This window comes from Pistacia vera, unplaced genomic scaffold (genome assembly GCF_008641045.1).
Source record: "Pistacia vera cultivar Batoury unplaced genomic scaffold, PisVer_v2 Contig478, whole genome shotgun sequence".
Classification (NCBI taxonomy): domain Eukaryota; kingdom Viridiplantae; phylum Streptophyta; class Magnoliopsida; order Sapindales; family Anacardiaceae; genus Pistacia; species Pistacia vera.
The window spans coordinates 416,282-435,926 of NW_022196310.1; the positions used below are offsets into that span (position 1 = coordinate 416,282).

At 33.2% G+C, this 19,645-nt stretch overlaps 1 protein-coding gene across 1 annotated transcript; it reads right to left on the minus strand.

The window, feature by feature from the left end:
• Positions 1–6,316: 6,316 nt before the first annotated feature.
• On the minus strand, positions 6,317–9,378 carry LOC116146483 (putative pentatricopeptide repeat-containing protein At3g16890, mitochondrial). The gene has a single exon (XM_031431900.1). It carries the CDS (start codon positions 9,355–9,357, stop codon positions 7,210–7,212), a length of 2,148 nt encoding a protein of 715 aa, XP_031287760.1. The 5' UTR covers positions 9,358–9,378; the 3' UTR covers positions 6,317–7,209.
• Between the last annotated feature and the right edge of the window lie 10,267 nt (positions 9,379–19,645).

Below are 19,645 nucleotides of genomic sequence, written 5' to 3' on the forward strand. Positions count from 1 at the left end.
ATGGATAGAAAAATCATATTATCCTGGTAATGTTTTAATAACACCCTCAAACAAGGTAATAAGATTACCCCCCACATTACCAATAGTAAACACTATTTGTAATAAAAGATTATCATAATATTTTATTACTTGCAAACCAAACACAGGAATCTTGCAAAATAATCAAAGATTACCCTTGTTATCTTATTTACCACCGATCCAAACGGCCCCTCCGAGTATAAATTCATACCATTTCATCTTAAGTTACTTTTATTTCATAATTAAAATATATAATAATAAATTTAACAATCACCAATTTTGATACATTGACTTAAAATCTTAATTCTTAAATCATGGGATACTAACTTTATATACAATCTAATAAAGAAAAAAGATATAAAGTTTTAAATAAATGTACAGACGGCAGGGTAGGGCTACACGAGGCAGAGATGAATGGGGCCCACCCATCTCTACCTCGTCCTCAAGATTAGGGAATTGCCTACCCCTCGTCCCCAACCCGCTTNATCCAAACGGCCCCTAAGAGTATAAATTCATAACATTTCATCTTAGGTTATTTTTATTTCATAATTAAAATATATAATAATAAATTTAACAATCACCAATTTTGATACATTGACTTAAAATCTTAATTCTTAAATCATCGAATACTAACTTTATATACAATCTAATAAAGAAAAAAGATATAAAGTTTTAAATAAATGTACAGACTACAGGGTAGGGCTACACGAGGCAGAGATGAATGGGGCCCACCCCATCTCTACCTCGTCTTCGAGATTAGGGAATTGCCTACCCCTCGTCCCCAACCCGCTTGACTATTTTGGGGAACGATAATGCTATAGACACCCATGATTTGCATCGAATTTTTGTACCGACATATGTGGCATCCAACCAGACGTGCCCACGTTAGAGGCAACACACCTCTTCCGTGAATGAATGGTCGTCCAACAATTATGGACGCATGTCCATATTTTATTGACAACTATTCATCACGAATGGACGAGCATCTATGAAACTAACAATTGACTCCCGTTCATATGATACGGATGGGCGCCCACCTTATATGGACGCCCGTCCATAAAATTTTAAAAATAAAATAATAGATGCCCGTCCATCTTATATGGATGGGTGTTCATATAAAAAAAAAATTCAAGATAAAAATTGTTTTAGGGCGGCGCAATTCCTTGAAATCTGGTTAAATGAAGACAATCTGAAAAACAAAAGTATTACTTTGACCAATTATAGACCCAATTGTTCTTCCTCTGATGCTTAAATCAATACTATTTTCTTAAAAAACTTATATTTTATAATTCGATTATTATAATCCAATAATTCGACAAATGAAGTTAATATATATATTTTTATTTAAAAATTGGGATGTCCAGTTCAGCTTATGCACACTTTAACTAATCCCGGGATATATTGAACACTCTACACACAACTAATTCTCATGGTCCATTGAATATCCTATAAGCCCCAATAGGCTAGGTGATCACTTTATGAAACTTGAATATAAGACTTCTAAGTAACCCATCACGTGGCTAAAATCTTGTGACCACAAAACTAGTAGTTGTTAATTTATATTATTGTGTTTATCAATTTAGTAGTTCCCTTTTAACTTTAAAAAATAATGAACCTCACGGTTTTTATGGATTATGGAAAAAACAAATGTGGTGTTGGTGAGATATGTGGTCAATCGACATCTGACTCTACAATCTCTCAAAAATAAATATTCCACGAGTGAATTTGATGGTGCATTTTATGGATGGGTGTCCATAAAATAGGGATGTCCGTCCATTGAATATGGACGTCCGTTCATATAATATGGACAGAAGTCCATTACTATTTTTTTATAATTTTATAATTTAAACTATGTACGAGTGTTCATTCGAGGTGGACGGGAATCCATTGTTATTTTCGTATGAACGGGAGTCCATTTAAAATGAATGGTCTTTCAATAATCATGGACGTTTGTCCATATTTGATGGACGACCATTCATTCACGTAATGCTTGTTAGTGTGCTACGTGGCTACATTTGACTCAGATGACACGTCTGTTAGTGCAAAAATTTGGTGTAAACCTTCGATGTCCGTAGCATTATTGTTTGGGGAATTCCCATCCCGTTTAGGGTGGAGCGAGGAGGGTCTCCGATGGGGAGGATCAAATGCCCATCCCTGTCCAAACCTCACGGGAAATTGGCTAGGTTTGGAAGGCTTTTTTTTTTCACTATCCTATTCAATCCAATAAAATAATTAACTTTTTTATTCAACTAAAAATCCAACCTTATTCTATTTAATTCAAAACATTTAACAATTACTTTTTTTTTTTAATAAATGTTTATAAATTAATAAAAACACCCCCATCCACCCAAGCCACTGTCACCCGCTAGTAGCCACTGCCGCCACCGTAGCGACACACGATCAACTGGATCTAACCTACTGTGAGCTAATTTGTCCATTTCTGGCCAGATCCATGGTGGATCTGGCCATCAATGACAGCCATATCTTGGCTGTAATCGGACCGAAAAATGTCAGATTGGTGCACTACTTATTAGATCTAATCGGTTGTGCGTCATTCCAATGACTTCTAGCCACCTTCCGACGCTGGTGGCTAGCTGTTGACAATAGTTGGGTAAGTAAGAATGTTTTTGTTAATTTATAAACTTTCATTATGGGGTGTTTAGTGAAATTAACAAATATAAGAGGTTAAAAAAATCTAAATATTTTTAAAAAAAATTTCTAAAACACATTCTTAGAATCCTATCGTATTTTATTAAATAGTATTCTATTATAGAACGCTATTCTAAACCGCCTACCAAACCCAGCCTAATTATTTCAACACTTTCAACTAGATGATAATGCTTTAAAATAAAAATTCCTGAATATTGGGAAATGAAAAAAAAAATTACTACCAAACAAAGAGCGGCCACAGCTGTCACAGTTCATTTGCTAGCGTGGCGTGAACTGATTGGTGAAAAGACCAATGGGAACAGTGAAAGTCAACCCATTGACTAAACAAAGTCCAAACAAAACTAAACCCTACACATTTCGTGACAGAAACAGAATCAATCATTTTCAATCACTTTTCTCTGTAGATTCTCTCTTCACTGCTTTACTAACTATTATTAATTTCAAATTTTCAAAAANATTAGGGAATTGCCTACCCCTCGTCCCCAACCCGCTTGACTATTTTGGGGAACGATAATGCTATAGACACCCATGATTTGCATCGAATTTTTGTACCGACATATGTGGCATCCAACCAGACGTGCCCACGTTAGAGGCAACACACCTCTTCCGTGAATGAATGGTCGTCCAACAATTATGGACGCATGTCCATATTTTATTGACAACTATTCATCACGAATGGACGAGCATCTATGAAACTAACAATTGACTCCCGTTCATATGATACGGATGGGCGCCCACCTTATATGGACGCCCGTCCATAAAATTTTAAAAATAAAATAATAGATGCCCGTCCATCTTATATGGATGGGTGTTCATATAAAAAAAAAATTCAAGATAAAAATTGTTTTAGGGCGGCGCAATTCCTTGAAATCTGGTTAAATGAAGACAATCTGAAAAACAAAAGTATTACTTTGACCAATTATAGACCCAATTGTTCTTCCTCTGATGCTTAAATCAATACTATTTTCTTAAAAAACTTATATTTTATAATTCGATTATTATAATCCAATAATTCGACAAATGAAGTTAATATATATATTTTTATTTAAAAATTGGGATGTCCAGTTCAGCTTATGCACACTTTAACTAATCCCGGGATATATTGAACACTCTACACACAACTAATTCTCATGGTCCATTGAATATCCTATAAGCCCCAATAGGCTAGGTGATCACTTTATGAAACTTGAATATAAGACTTCTAAGTAACCCATCACGTGGCTAAAATCTTGTGACCACAAAACTAGTAGTTGTTAATTTATATTATTGTGTTTATCAATTTAGTAGTTCCCTTTTAACTTTAAAAAATAATGAACCTCACGGTTTTTATGGATTATGGAAAAAACAAATGTGGTGTTGGTGAGATATGTGGTCAATCGACATCTGACTCTACAATCTCTCAAAAATAAATATTCCACGAGTGAATTTGATGGTGCATTTTATGGATGGGTGTCCATAAAATAGGGATGTCCGTCCATTGAATATGGACGTCCGTTCATATAATATGGACAGAAGTCCATTACTATTTTTTTATAATTTTATAATTTAAACTATGTACGAGTGTTCATTCGAGGTGGACGGGAATCCATTGTTATTTTCGTATGAACGGGAGTCCATTTAAAATGAATGGTCTTTCAATAATCATGGACGTTTGTCCATATTTGATGGACGACCATTCATTCACGTAATGCTTGTTAGTGTGCTACGTGGCTACATTTGACTCAGATGACACGTCTGTTAGTGCAAAAATTTGGTGTAAACCTTCGATGTCCGTAGCATTATTGTTTGGGGAATTCCCATCCCGTTTAGGGTGGAGCGAGGAGGGTCTCCGATGGGGAGGATCAAATGCCCATCCCTGTCCAAACCTCACGGGAAATTGGCTAGGTTTGGAAGGCTTTTTTTTTTCACTATCCTATTCAATCCAATAAAATAATTAACTTTTTTATTCAACTAAAAATCCAACCTTATTCTATTTAATTCAAAACATTTAACAATTACTTTTTTTTTTTAATAAATGTTTATAAATTAATAAAAACACCCCCATCCACCCAAGCCACTGTCACCCGCTAGTAGCCACTGCCGCCACCGTAGCGACACACGATCAACTGGATCTAACCTACTGTGAGCTAATTTGTCCATTTCTGGCCAGATCCATGGTGGATCTGGCCATCAATGACAGCCATATCTTGGCTGTAATCGGACCGAAAAATGTCAGATTGGTGCACTACTTATTAGATCTAATCGGTTGTGCGTCATTCCAATGACTTCTAGCCACCTTCCGACGCTGGTGGCTAGCTGTTGACAATAGTTGGGTAAGTAAGAATGTTTTTGTTAATTTATAAACTTTCATTATGGGGTGTTTAGTGAAATTAACAAATATAAGAGGTTAAAAAAATCTAAATATTTTTAAAAAAAATTTCTAAAACACATTCTTAGAATCCTATCGTATTTTATTAAATAGTATTCTATTATAGAACGCTATTCTAAACCGCCTACCAAACCCAGCCTAATTATTTCAACACTTTCAACTAGATGATAATGCTTTAAAATAAAAATTCCTGAATATTGGGAAATGAAAAAAAAAATTACTACCAAACAAAGAGCGGCCACAGCTGTCACAGTTCATTTGCTAGCGTGGCGTGAACTGATTGGTGAAAAGACCAATGGGAACAGTGAAAGTCAACCCATTNCCGTACCGCCAATGCCTGTTTGAGCATTTGCTTTCCCTGTCAAGAGTTGGTTCAAATAATCAGGTATTATAACCAAAAACCATAGCAACGCAAAGGCTACAACACTTTATTTCTTTTAAATACCAAAGTTGCAACAGAAGAAAGAAATGCAGACAAGAGCTATAGCTAAAACGCAAGGCTGAACGGTCACTGAGTATGCCATTATAAAAGATTAAAGGCAGTACAAACTTGTGAAAGAGAGAGGTGATCTATGGCTAATTATATAAATGCAGTTCCACAAGGCACAAAACTGTTGCATTTAATGGTTAGTTGCTAATCTTCCCAATTTTCTAATCTCATATTGACTGAAGTGAAATATTTTCAAATATTTTTTAAACAATTTGATAGACCCATCTGCGATCTTGCCTGATACGTTCACTTTTCATTTCATTGTCATTGGCCGAGGAAATAAATCATTCAGATTTTTCTTGTTATTCACATTGTGCAAATACTTAACTGGAAGTTTAATTAGATGGATAAGGTAAGAATTGAATAGCAGAAGTAAGTTTGGTGGATTCAATTGGAAAATGAATAAACTTGGTGGGTTGCTTTTTTGTAGGGTATCAATTTGGAGGAATGGAGAAGACTAAGGACAGAGTAGGTGGAATGCAAGTCACCAACTATTACTTGCAAGTTTGAGGACTTTTCTATTATAGTGTTAAAAATCAAACCTAAAAAATATGTTCATTTCCAAGGTTTCTTTTCATCAGGGAGGAAAATAGTCTTTGGTTCATGGCATAAGTAATCCACGCAGAGAAGCATAGAATTGGTACATGAGGACAGTGGCAACAGTCCAAGTGAACATGTGGAGTGTTAGAGACATTTCTTAATGGAGTTAAGAAATCCCATTTCTGCACCTTCCATAAGGTTAGGTAAACCCATAATTTTAAGAAACAATGTGAAGGAAAATAAATTATATTCATTCCACAGCTTTGGTACATCTAATGAGTAGCGTCACTGAGAATGATATAGCCACCAGAAGAAAAAGAAAACAAAACTTTTGAAGAATGTGACAACTGTTTTCTTGTAATCCTAAAGAATGTATACACTATACAGAGTGAATACTGAAGTACATTTCCACTGGATGTCCCCTGTTGATTCAATTCTGCTTTGCCTTGCGAAGTTACCACTTGGCTGTGGAGAGCTCCATTAGTCATGGTACACGCTGTTGCTTTGCATAAAAAGATGATACATGTCGAAGTCTTCAAACTTGAAGAACTGATCCTAATCATCACGTCTTCCAACAGATACTTCCTCTTCTGACCAGTTAGTATGATAGTAACATTGATGTCGCATTAAGTCATACCCAAAAGGTGAGTTGTGGAAAGAAAACCTGTCTCACACCCCAAAAACACTGCAAGCTACTGATATTGTGCACCTTGCCTATGGGGCTATAGGAGCAGGTTTATTCTTACCTAATGATAAAACTACATGTCAATTTCTCATTGCTGATTCATGTCCATTGCCTGCAGTAGAGCCATGGCATAGAACCTTGAGCAGGATAAATTGAGCAATACCGACTGTTGCAAAGGCTTATCTCCAGGCAACCTGTATCCCTTGATCCAAATTAACAACTGGTACATAAATCCCACAAGGAATGAGTGCCATATTCTTCCAGAAAGCGTGAAAGAATTTTCCATGAAAAAAATTAAGTATCTTGTTATGATTATATGATTGTAAATGATGCCACAGATGCAAAAAGCATAACATCTTGATACTTTATACCCACATCAGCTTCAAAATGTAATCTCAACAAAGTGGCACTAATCTTTGAAACAATTGAGGCAGGATCCTAAAGATTGGGGGTGGATTTTAAAGAAAAACCCCGCTCATTATATCTTTTCACAATATCACAAGCATCTTCAGAGCAGCCATTGTGAATCAGAGTTTCCAAAATTAAGTTAGATGTATAAGAATCAGGAATGCAACCATTTGCTTCCATTGAAAGAAACATTTCTTTTGCTGCAACAAATCTTCCTGATTCACACAATGCCTTGATAATAGCACCATAAGTATAATTGTCAGGACTCAAACCCAGCGTCAACATGGAAATAAAAAGCTTCTCTGCTTTCTCAATCTTATTCATTCTACAAAAACTTTGGATTAGAGCATTGAAAGAGTAAATATCTGGACTTATTCCATCTGCTTGCATCTTTCTTAAAAGTCTCCATGATCTAGCAACATCCCCAATGACACACAAAGAATGGATCAAAATATTGTATGTGATAGCATTTGGAGTAACACCCCACTCGACCATTTCAGTGAAACAATTTAAAGCGTCCTCAATGTGGCGCGCTCTACAAAGCCCATCGATAATTGAGCTAAAAGTGAAGATATCAGGTTTCAAACCACATTCTAAAAGCATCTCCAAAAGTTCACGAGCCTTAAGTACCTTTCCATCCTTGCAATGCCCACTAATCAGGGTATTGAAAGTGACGAGGTTAGGAGCAATACCTCTACCTTGCATCTCTCTAAATGTCTCTGCAGCCCTCTCCACCATATTGACTCTGCAAAAACAATCAATCACCATGTTATATGAATATACATTTGGCACAAGTCCTTCCTTGATCATATGTTCCAAATAGCAATCCCCATCCTTTCCTCTTCCTGCTTTGTATAAGGCTTCAATGAGCATGAGATACGTATTAAAACCTGGCTTCACACCTCGCTCAATAAAACTCTTAAAAATTCCACATGTCTCATCAAGATTCAATCCAGTTATCAAACAAGTCATGGTAGTGTTAAACGTCGAACTTTCAGGCAAGTAACCTCTCTCCCCAACCTTCCTCAAGAACATGGCTGCCTCTCTTGCCATAGAGTTGTTTGAAAGGCAATATAGTAGAGTATCACAGGCTAATTTTGGCATCACAGGCTCTCTTTCCATAAACATTATTAACAACTCAAACGCCTTACGAGGGGCTGAACAACGAAACACCCCATGAACCAATGATCTAACAGTAGCGTCATTGGGACTAACCTTCCTTTCCTTCATCATCTCTAAAACCCTAAAAGCTTCATCTACCCTCTTTGCATTACAAAAACCATCAATAAGAATTGTATATGTAAACACGTTAGGTGAATATCCCACTCCCTCCATCTGTTTGACTAATCGAAGAGCCTCATCCACCACACCAATTCTACAAACTCCATGAATAAGTATATTGTATGTGAACCTATCCGGTTTGCAGTTATCCACCGACATCTCTTGAAACTTCAAGTATGCTAAATCAATGGAATTGGATTTCACCAGTGCATCAATAACAGCATTATACAACCTTGTACTAGGACTAATACCCAAAAAAGAAATCTGCCCAAAAATTTCAGCACAATATTTAGATAATCCTAACCTGCCCCAACTACCAATTAGAACACAAAGCAAATCCTCACTGAGTTGAAAACCCGAGTTCTTAATATCTTTAAGCAACACAACAGATAAAATAACAGGACCTTTTCTGTAAAGTACATTAGCTAAAACACCCTTAACCAATTGATTCTTTGAAAACAAGGGGTCGATATTAGAAACCCAGATATAAAACCTCAAAGGGTGCAATGGGTTTTCTTGATTTTGCAATATACTCACTACAAATTGAGGAACCAAACTGATCCTTTTAGCCTTCAATTCGTGGTTTAGCAATAAAAACCAGTCATTTCTAGCAAGAATTTGAGAAATGTTACTGTGATCAATCGGTTGAAAGCGTTTATTAGCTGAAATGGGACTGTTTGAGTATGAAACAGAATTGGGTTTATTAAGGAAACGAGAATTCAGTAAAGAAGAAGAGGAGTTGTTACCTCTTGAAGATGCTTCAGTGTTGTTGTTGGTTTGCTTATGAACGAGAGATGGTTTCGGTTTAGCGTTTGATATTTTGTGACTAGATGATTCTTCAGAAATATGTTTTAGTGAAGGTGTTGCCCTAGAAGCTGAAGAAGAAAACCCTCTCATGTCCCTTCTCTGCAGTAGCGGTTGCAGGCCATGCTTGCTCCTAGAAACGAGGCTTTTTAATATAAAACGACTTGACGTTTGAAGTAGCAAAGCGACATGTCGTTCTAAACAATTCGGTACGTATCCTTAGCTCCTTTACATCTATTGGCCCATTTAGTGTTGGGCTAGGAAATTTATTAGAATCAATTTNTTGTCAAATTGACCAATTAATTGAGAAATGAGTGTTCCAAATAATGAGTGTACCAAATAATGATGAATTGGAATGTTAATAATTGATGTCTATTTGAGAATTTTACTCTGATGTTCTGATCTTCAGCATTATAAACAATTATATTGAATGTTCATCTCATTGTCTGTTGAATTATTTATATACCCAATAACTAGAAGTTAAAGGACTAGTGGTTAAATAACTATCAATATAATATTTAAACCAATAAAAATATCCTATTGAGTTGTAATTGTGATCTCAATTTGCTGTCTATCCCATTTTCAAAAAATTGAAAGTTGAAGTAAATACAATAGAAATATCATCCATGAATTAATTAGCAGAATATAAAGAAACTTTAGTATCTATGGATATTATGTAAATAAAAAGTTACAAAATATCAATAATTTGAGTTATTCCACAAATTCCTTTTGATTACTTTACAAGCACAACCAAATATTCAAAGAATCAAATGAGGTGAAGAAGCAGGTAATTGCAACAAGCCCTTAAGCATCAAATTCTGATAGGAAGCTGTACTCTAGTCCCTCTGAAAATAAATTAAATGAATAAATAAGAACACTTCAAAGAAACCAAAGAACATTCCACCATTGCAATTTTTTGTATCCATGGTTTCAGTTTATGCTGCAAATTGAATTGAAGAAGATCTGGTTTCTGTTAATTGAGCAGAATTATCAAGTATTGTTGAGGGAAGAGGACATGGACTCAAAGAGAACAATAAATGAGAAGACCATGAACTTCAACCACAATATCTAGGCAACTTACTAATTCAAGCAAAGATAACCTGCAAATTAAAAATATAGAATTAATATCATAGAAGATGATGACATACATTTGACTATGCACATATAGATAGGACATACTAAAGGCAAAACCCTAAAAATAAAACTAAAAAAATTGACACAAAGAGCAAGCATCTTTTGAACCCCAATATATCCTTAAAAGAGGTAGCTGAATACATACAAAAGAAGCAAGCAAAAAGTAATGAAATGAATATATCTAGTGCAATTAGTGAGCTAGAGACAGGGAAAATAGAAAATTAAACTTAAACGGCAGATTTATAAGATCAAAGTTTAGATTAAACATACATTATATAGAAAGTCTAGAAATATCCTTACAAATCCATAGACAGACATTACACCCATAACATAATAGTAACCATTATTCTTAAATGACAGAGGAACAAATTATGGAGAACTAAATTGCTTCATGATATCTACAAATCTCCTTTCGAAAGTGTTGTCTTTAAATTAAAAAACAACAAATCAATACAATCCCATCCAATTCCAGTATTTTCAGAAGAACTATGATCCGTTACAATTGTACATAACAAAACCCAAACCGATTTATTAAAAGAAAACAGTTTTTTTGGCTTTTCACTTTGAGATCAAGTCTCATGTTTCTTTGTCTCTTGAGCAACAGCAAGAATTAATTAAACGAAAACCCAAACCTCAAATTTATTAGACAAAAACCTAAACCTCAGATTTGTTAAACGAAACTATAATATTAGATGCTCTGAAAAAGTACCTTTGTCAGATAAAATTGATCGAAGAACTATGCGAACGGAATATTAATTGAGAGACAACTAATTCGAAGTCAAATTCAGCCGAAGAATTGAGAGGCACAACCTTTTGTTCTTCTTTATCCCTATTCCCTAAATCGAGATATCGAATGCTCTTGTTCTCAATCGCATTTTTTTATTCTTTTATTTGAAGTGTAAAATATCAGAAAAGTCCTCATATTATCCCAAAATTTATTTAAGTCCTGGTTCTAGTTCTCGATTCCACCCCTGTAGGAACCAGAACTGGAACTGCACAATGTCGATTCTAGTTTTTGGAACCGAAACTGATCCTATGGCTTTTGGTTCTAGGTAGGAACCGGAATTGACACCTGAGTACTCGTTGATTTCGATTCTATCCTATTTTTTGGCCCACCCCTAATACGAAGTGATAAGAATGGGAAGGGGGAGTTCACGGTTCAATAAGTCAAACAACAACAAAACTTGAATATAAAAGTACCCAAACCTCTGTATTCAAGCTTAAAACAACTCCAAACCTTATTGACAAATAAACATGGCAAAACGGGTAGGCGGGCTGGGTATAGGCCAGGTCAAAACTGGTGCAAGTCCCACGAGTCAATCTAGACGGGTCTAAATTATTGGACCTACACCCTACCCTATGCGGGTAAGGGTGGACCCACGGGTACCTGCACTATTCATCCTTAGTTTTAAATTATGATAGTACACCCCCAAAATTCCTATAGTTTTCATTTTTTACAATTACCCCCCCACAATCAACTTCTCTAAATTCAATTCAATTCACCACAAAAGTTCACAATCAACTCAATTTCTCATCAATTTAAGACAGCAAGCATATAGTTTATAGAAAACAAATACATTATCACTAATACACAAAAACAAATACCAAACAAATAAGTATCAATAACACAAATACAAAATTACAAAAACAAAAACATAATATAAATTTAACTTGACTTGGCATTGTTCAACTAAAAATTTTCTTGGCCAATTCATGTTCATTCCACAATGAGGGTGATAGTAGAGTCTCTTGATTCCGCAATCCTCGGATTAGTTAATGGCACATCAAGATCATTATTCAAATCATCATCCACATCATCATCTACAGTTATCAACTACAAATATTAATAAATGTAAATAATAAAATATATGAAATATTATATTAACATGTTACCTTTAAACTCATATCCGTATAGCCAAGTCCGAGTGCATATCAAAGATTCTACATTTTTTTGTCAAAGTGAGCTTCGATATTTGTTGAGCAATTTACTGCCAATACTGAAAGCGGACTTCAAAGCAATGGATGTTATTGGTATACTCATGATATCACGAGCCATCATGGCAAGTACCAGATAACGATCACAATTGGTCTTACAATGCTCAAGGATATCCAAATTCTGATGTTTGATGCGATCAAACCTTGTCTCTTCCAGATAAAGGTCCAATTCAAATTTCTTAGGGGTAATAAATTCAATCTCATAGTTGTCAAAATCCTGCACCATTTAAATAGGTAAGTATCAAAAGTTAAAATTAAACAATAAACAAACCTTATTAATCAAAAGAATATAAAAAGTATAGTGACTTACGCAAGTATGATCTACACGCTTACAAAGAATAGGAACACTCACAGGAGAAACAACTGAAGGTGAGGCAGGAACTTCTTTGAAACATTGAACCTCGTAAGCTTGAAAAAGCCTATGCAAGTTATTTTTAACAACCTCCATCTTTTGTTGGGTAGTAGTTAAATCATAAACTTTTTTGTAAGCATACTCCACACACTGAAACTTGAGACGTGGGTCAAGAATAGTTGCAATAGTCAACACAAGACTATAAGAATCCCAATATTTTCAAATTTTGGGATCGTTAGTTCCGCCATGCTCCTAATAACTTCATCCTCTCTTCAACTAAACGCAATTGAATTTCCCACACACATTTAAGGTACAAGTTTGCTGTAGAATATTTGGAACCTGAGAATAAAGTTGTAATCTCATAAAATGGTTCCAAGAACTTGCATATCCTCTCCTCTCTATCCCATTCTTCATTTGATGGACAAAATTTATAATTGTGATCTATAGTTGACAAAACTACAAACACAAGACGATATATTAAAGTAGTTTCAAACATTAAAAAAGTCAAATTCCATCTAGTGGAAATGTCCAATCTCAACCCCATTGAGCTTTTCACACATATTTGTACAACAAGTTCTCCAAACTTGATTCTTCTAGCCTTAATTCCTTTTATATATTTCACACTATCTCGAATCTTATTTAAAGCCACACTAACCCTTCTTGAACAATAAGATTCAAAATATGTGCAAAACATTGCACATGGAAAAAATCATCCCTACAAAACAAAGCATTCTGCACACAAAGTTGGTTCCTTAAGATATCTTCCATCCTATCAATACTACTTGCATTGTCCAAAGTAATTGAGAAAACTTTTTTTTCAATTCCTCATTCTTGTAAGAAAGTCAAAACTTTATCTGCCAAAACAATCCCTGAGTGTGGAGGAGGAATATGACAAAAGTTGAGTATTTTACTTTGTAACACCCAATTCTCATCTACGTAATGAGCTGTTAAAGAAATATATCCCTTAGTTATAGCAAAAGTCCAAACATCAGAAGTTAAGCATATTCTACTAATAAGCCTTTCTATTTCAAGCTCAGTTTTTTTCCTTCATCCTTCCATATACTTTTAAGCAATCTACCTTAGCGGTGTTCTTAGTATAATGCTTAACATCCTTACACAAATACAAAAAGACATTCCTAGTTCCTTGATTCTCCACATATGCAATGGATAATTATGTTGAATAATTGATAATGTCATCTTCTTACAAAAAGTCTCTTGACTAATCTTTCTACTTTGCAATTTATGATCATGATCAGTCAATAATTGTCATATATCAGTGTTGCCATGTTTTGGACAATATCCTATATGACGCTTCAAATTTTCAGTCTCATGAGTGGAACTATCATATGCATAAGTTTTATTACACCCCTTACACCTAGCCCTCTCATTCCTATTCTTATCAAAATATGCATCAAAGTAATTCCAAACTTCTGATGTTTTACGTTTACTTTTAGAACTAGTAGTAATACTAGTACTGGAAGGAGGCGGCATTACCTTAGAAGCATCGTCACTTTCTCTCACATCAACGATATCCATATCTATAGACTGAGAATCATCCATGTCAATGCTTGAGACTACCTGAACAAAAAATAAATAATTAAGAAATGTTGTTAATGAGTATATTAGTGGGAGCAAATAGTAAACACCTTTACGAAACAACCCACAAGAGGAGTACAAATGTCAAAAGCCTATACACAAACCCAAAAACACCAGCAAGTAGAAAAACAAAACTGCTACAAAAAACAGAAAAAAAAAAAAAAAAAACTAGAACAACAAGTGAGCTACAAATAACCAATAGCCAAATGTTCAACCCCAAGTCAGCACAACACAAAGCACAACAAGACAAAACGTGTGAGACACAAAAACTAACCCACTTGTCAGCCGCTTCCAGCTAGCCGAGAAAACAAGCACCCCCCCCCCCCCCCAGCCACAGCGCGAAAAAACAACAACAACTAATTAGCATGGTTCAGGTCCACAACCAATTAAAGTCGTCTTACCGTCTCTGATTTTGTTTGATTCTTGTGCTTAGAACCTTAATTTGGGGACTAATTAAGTAAAATAATATTACATAAAATCATGAATTTTGGTTTTAACAACTGTGAGAATAAAATGGCCATGCAAATATGATCCTTCAGATTTGTTTCAGGGGCTCAAACACAACATCAAAGCAATAAAAGGCATAAAAGGCCGCAAACAATTTCGCTACTTCTCCTATAGTGGAAAATATAACAACTTAGAACTAACTGAAACAAGATATGTCACTCCTAAGCCATGTGACAAGCACATGAATGCGCTATTATATATGCAGCCAAAACACAGAATGCTAGATTGGAACAAACAAGTAGTATTTATAGTTGTTCTAATTGACGATACAATGTAATAATCATCAAGTGTATGTTACCTAAGCAAGCGGCAGCTAGTGAGTGTGAGAGAGGAGATGTCGACAGTGTGATTGTGTGACAATGTGAAAGACGAGAGTTGCATGAGTGTGAGAGAGGAGATGTCAACGGTGGACGACGACAGTGTGACTGTATGACAATGTGAAAGACGAGAGTTTTGTGAGTGTGAGAAAGGAGATGTCGACGGTGGACAAAAACGTTGTGATTGTGTGATAATGTGAGAGATGAGAGTTGGGTTAGCGTGAGAGAGGAAATGTCGTCAGTGGACGGCGACACTGTTTGACAATGTGAGAGAGGAAATGTCAAGATAAGTTAGGGATTTCAATTTAGATATTAGGGTTTTTTTTTTAAAAAAATAAACGAGCACTTGCTAGAAGTAGTGGTTGGCCGTGCCGGGTCAAAATTTTCATGGCCCACCGTGCCATAGGCCATGTCGTGCCATGCTAAACAACCAAAACTCAAGGCCCACGGCACAACCCATGGCACGGTGGGCTGTGCCGTGCTGTACCTTCATGGGTCGGCCCACGTGCCGTATAGGCTTTTCTCAAAAAATTTAAAACTTTTTTTTTTTTTTAAATTCCTAGGTTGTGCTGTTTCGGCCGATGTGCCAAATCCTAAGCCCACGACATGGCCCACATAGCCCACGGGCCATGGCATGATATGAAATTTTTGTGCTGTTCCAAACAAATTGTGGGCCGTGTTGGCATGCACCCACGAGTACACTTGTTGGCAAAATGGGCCAGACTGGGTAGGGGTGAGCACGGGTAGCGGGTAGAACCGGAACCGGGGGGTAGAACCAGAACCGAAACCGGAACCTACCCGAAATTGGTACTGTGCGGGTAGGTTCTGGTTCCAATTTTTTGGAACCGATACTGTACGGTTCCGGTTCCGATTCTTGTGTATGGAGGAACTAGAACCAGAACCGGAACCTGTAAAAAGGGTACCTTGTTTGGAACCTATAGGGGGTACCCAGTTTGGAATCGATTTTTGGAACCTGTTTAGAACCTGTTTTGAAACCTGTTTGGAACCTGTTTTAGAACTTGTTTTGGAACCTATTTGGAACCTGGACTATAATAAAATATTTGTGAAATATGAATAATGGAGCGTTTCTATTATTTTACATATAAAAAAATTTAAAATAGAAAAAAGTTAAATTTTTAGAATAACCTAATTAAATAAATATACGAATACAATTATACTTATTACATATAAATTACGCTATACTAAAAGCTTCAATATATTATAATCCATTAATATTGAAGTTTTGATTAATTAAGTGAATAATTGGAATTATGATCCAATTAAAAGTGTTTTACATTTTTAATGTTATTAAAAGAATTATTTTTGAATAAAATAGTATATTTGATTGAGTAATAATATATTTAGTTATTTACTTCAATTATCAAGTTCTAAGTATATCTATAATAAATTAGTAATTAATTAATTATATATGATAAATTGATAAACATTAATAAATTTAATTACTAGTTAAATATCATACTTAATCAATTATAACATTACATTATAGTTAAATGATTACTTAATTAATTATAATTTTATAACATTACTTAATTGATTTATAGTATAATTAATTATAGCATTACATTAATTGATTACTACTTAATTAATGACTTAGAGTTATAACATTTAGTATATTACTTAATTAAATAATTAGAAATTTAATTATTATAGTATTACATTATAGTTATAGTATAATTACTTAGTCAATATAAACATTTTATTATAAATATTAATAAACTTAATTAAATGATTAAAAATATAATAATTATAATATATATAAACATTTTAGTATGATTACATAATAATTTACTATACATTACATTATAGTATGATTATATATATTATAACTATATAATTAAATGATTATTAATTGATTATAACATTATTATAAATATTACTATTACTAATTACTACATAAACATTAGCATAATACTTATAAATGATTAGAAATTTAATAATTACAACATTACATTTAAATTATAGTCGATTATGTAATTAATTGTAACATTACATTAATTAACTGATTACTTAATTAATTAAATATTCTATTTAAACAAATTAATTATAATATTATATTAAAGACTTATAGTATGTTACTAATTCATTAAACATTTCACTATTTCATTATAGTAGATAATTGATTACATAATTAATTATAATATTACATAATTAAATGATTATTAATTGATTATGACATTATATAAAACATTAATTATAACATTACATTATAAACAAATGATTACTTAATAAATGATTAGAAATTTAATTAATTAAAATTACATTATAGTTAAAATTACTTTTAATTATAACATTATTACATTACATTATATTATGATCACTTAATAATTATAGATTACATAGTTAAATGTTATTTAATTAGTTTAAATTATAACATCGCATTATAAACTTAATAATTTACTACATTATTATTATTATATTACTTAATTAAATGATTAAAATTTAATTAATTATAATACACGTAAATATCTATAATCTAATTACTTAATTCACTATAACATTACATTAGTAGATCACATAATTAATTATAAATTACATAATTAAATGATTACTTAAGATTATGAGTTATGATATTATGTTTTAAACATTAGTAATACTAATTTCTACATAAACATTAACACAATACTTAATTAAATGATTAAAAATTAACTAATACCATTCTTTATAAACATTCATTTAAACATTAATTAAGCATTACATTATAGTTAAATAATTACTGAATTAAATTACAACATTATGATATTACATTATATTATGATCACTTACTCAATTATAGCATTACATAGTTAAATGATTACATAATTAGTTATGAATTTATAACATTACCTTATAAGCATTAGTAATTTACTATATTATTATATTATTTAATTAAACGATTAAAAATTAATTAATTATAACATTACCTTATATTTATAATATGATTACTTAATCAATTATAACATTCCATTATAAACATTAGTATATAATTAAATGATTTGAAATTTAATTAGTTATAATATTAAATATAGATTTATAGTATGATTACTTAATTCGTTACAACATTACATTATACTATTATAGTATGATCATATAATTAATATAACATTACATAATTAAATGATGACTTAATTGATTATGACATTATATTATAAACATTAGTAATTAATTTACTAATTTACACAATACTTAATTAAATGATTAGAATTTTATTAATTATAACATTACATTATAAATTTATGGTATGATTACTTAATTAATTATAACATTGTATTATATACAATATTACAATACTTAATTAAATGATTAACAATTTAATTAATTATAATATTACATTATAATTAAACCCTAAACCCAAATAGTATATTTGTTAGGGGTGTATTTGTAAACTTTGAATACATTTTTGTCATTTTTTAAACTAATAGGGGGTACTTGCTTTTTTACAGGGTACCCCGGAAAGGAACTGGAACCTGCATTTTAGGTTCCGGTGCCTTGAATTGAAGAACCTGCACTGTGCAGTTCCGGTTCTAGTTTCTTTTTTTGGGAACTTGTACTATGCGGTTCTAGTTCCGGTTCCCCCGGAAAATGAAGGGTACTCGGAACCGCTCACCCCTAAGATTGGGTACGGATCCAAAAAAAGGGTCCAATGTAATAGACCCGTACCCTATATTTTTTACTCGGGTATTGGTTGAACCGCGGGTCCAGACCCCTCGATAATATTGAGTGACTAGGTGTATTTTGTTAAATTTTAAACTTTTTTGTTGTTGGGGTGTTTTAGCTAAATTCTCAAATCTAGAGAGTTAAAAAATGTTCAAAATAATAATAATAATAATATTAACAAGAAAGGGCAATTCATTAAAAACCCTTCGATAATATTTTATTCCTCCCAACAAAACATATTAATTATTTATACTCACCAATCTAATCAAACATATTAGACTAACATTCTCCCATTAATCTTCAAGGTAATCTATCTTAGTGATAATTCTAAGAATTCCGTGAAACAAACGCACCCTAAGGGGGTGTTTGAATCATATAATATTTTATTATAGGGCTATGTATATTAACAAAAAGAAATATCACCTTGAAGATTACTAGAAATGTTTAGAAAATGTGTTTGTTTGGTTTGAATAAATTGATGAATAATATGTTTGGTTGAGACGATAAATGAGTGAGTATGTTATATAGATTACTAAATTGCCCTCCTTTTTAAATATTAATATAATAGTATTTTTTATTATTATTTTTTTGAATCATTTTTTAACCCCTTACATTTGAAATTTTTCTAAAACATCTCAGCCATATAAAACTTTAATTTGTAGTAAAATCACCCCCACCCACCCTAAGCCACTACCAGCAGCCAATCACCACCGCCGGCCGCCACTGACAATCGACGGAATGGTGCACCACTAGCTGTATATGGTCGATCGTGTGCCGATAAAGTCGGAAATGGCCATGGATCACAAATCCATAACCAGATCTATGG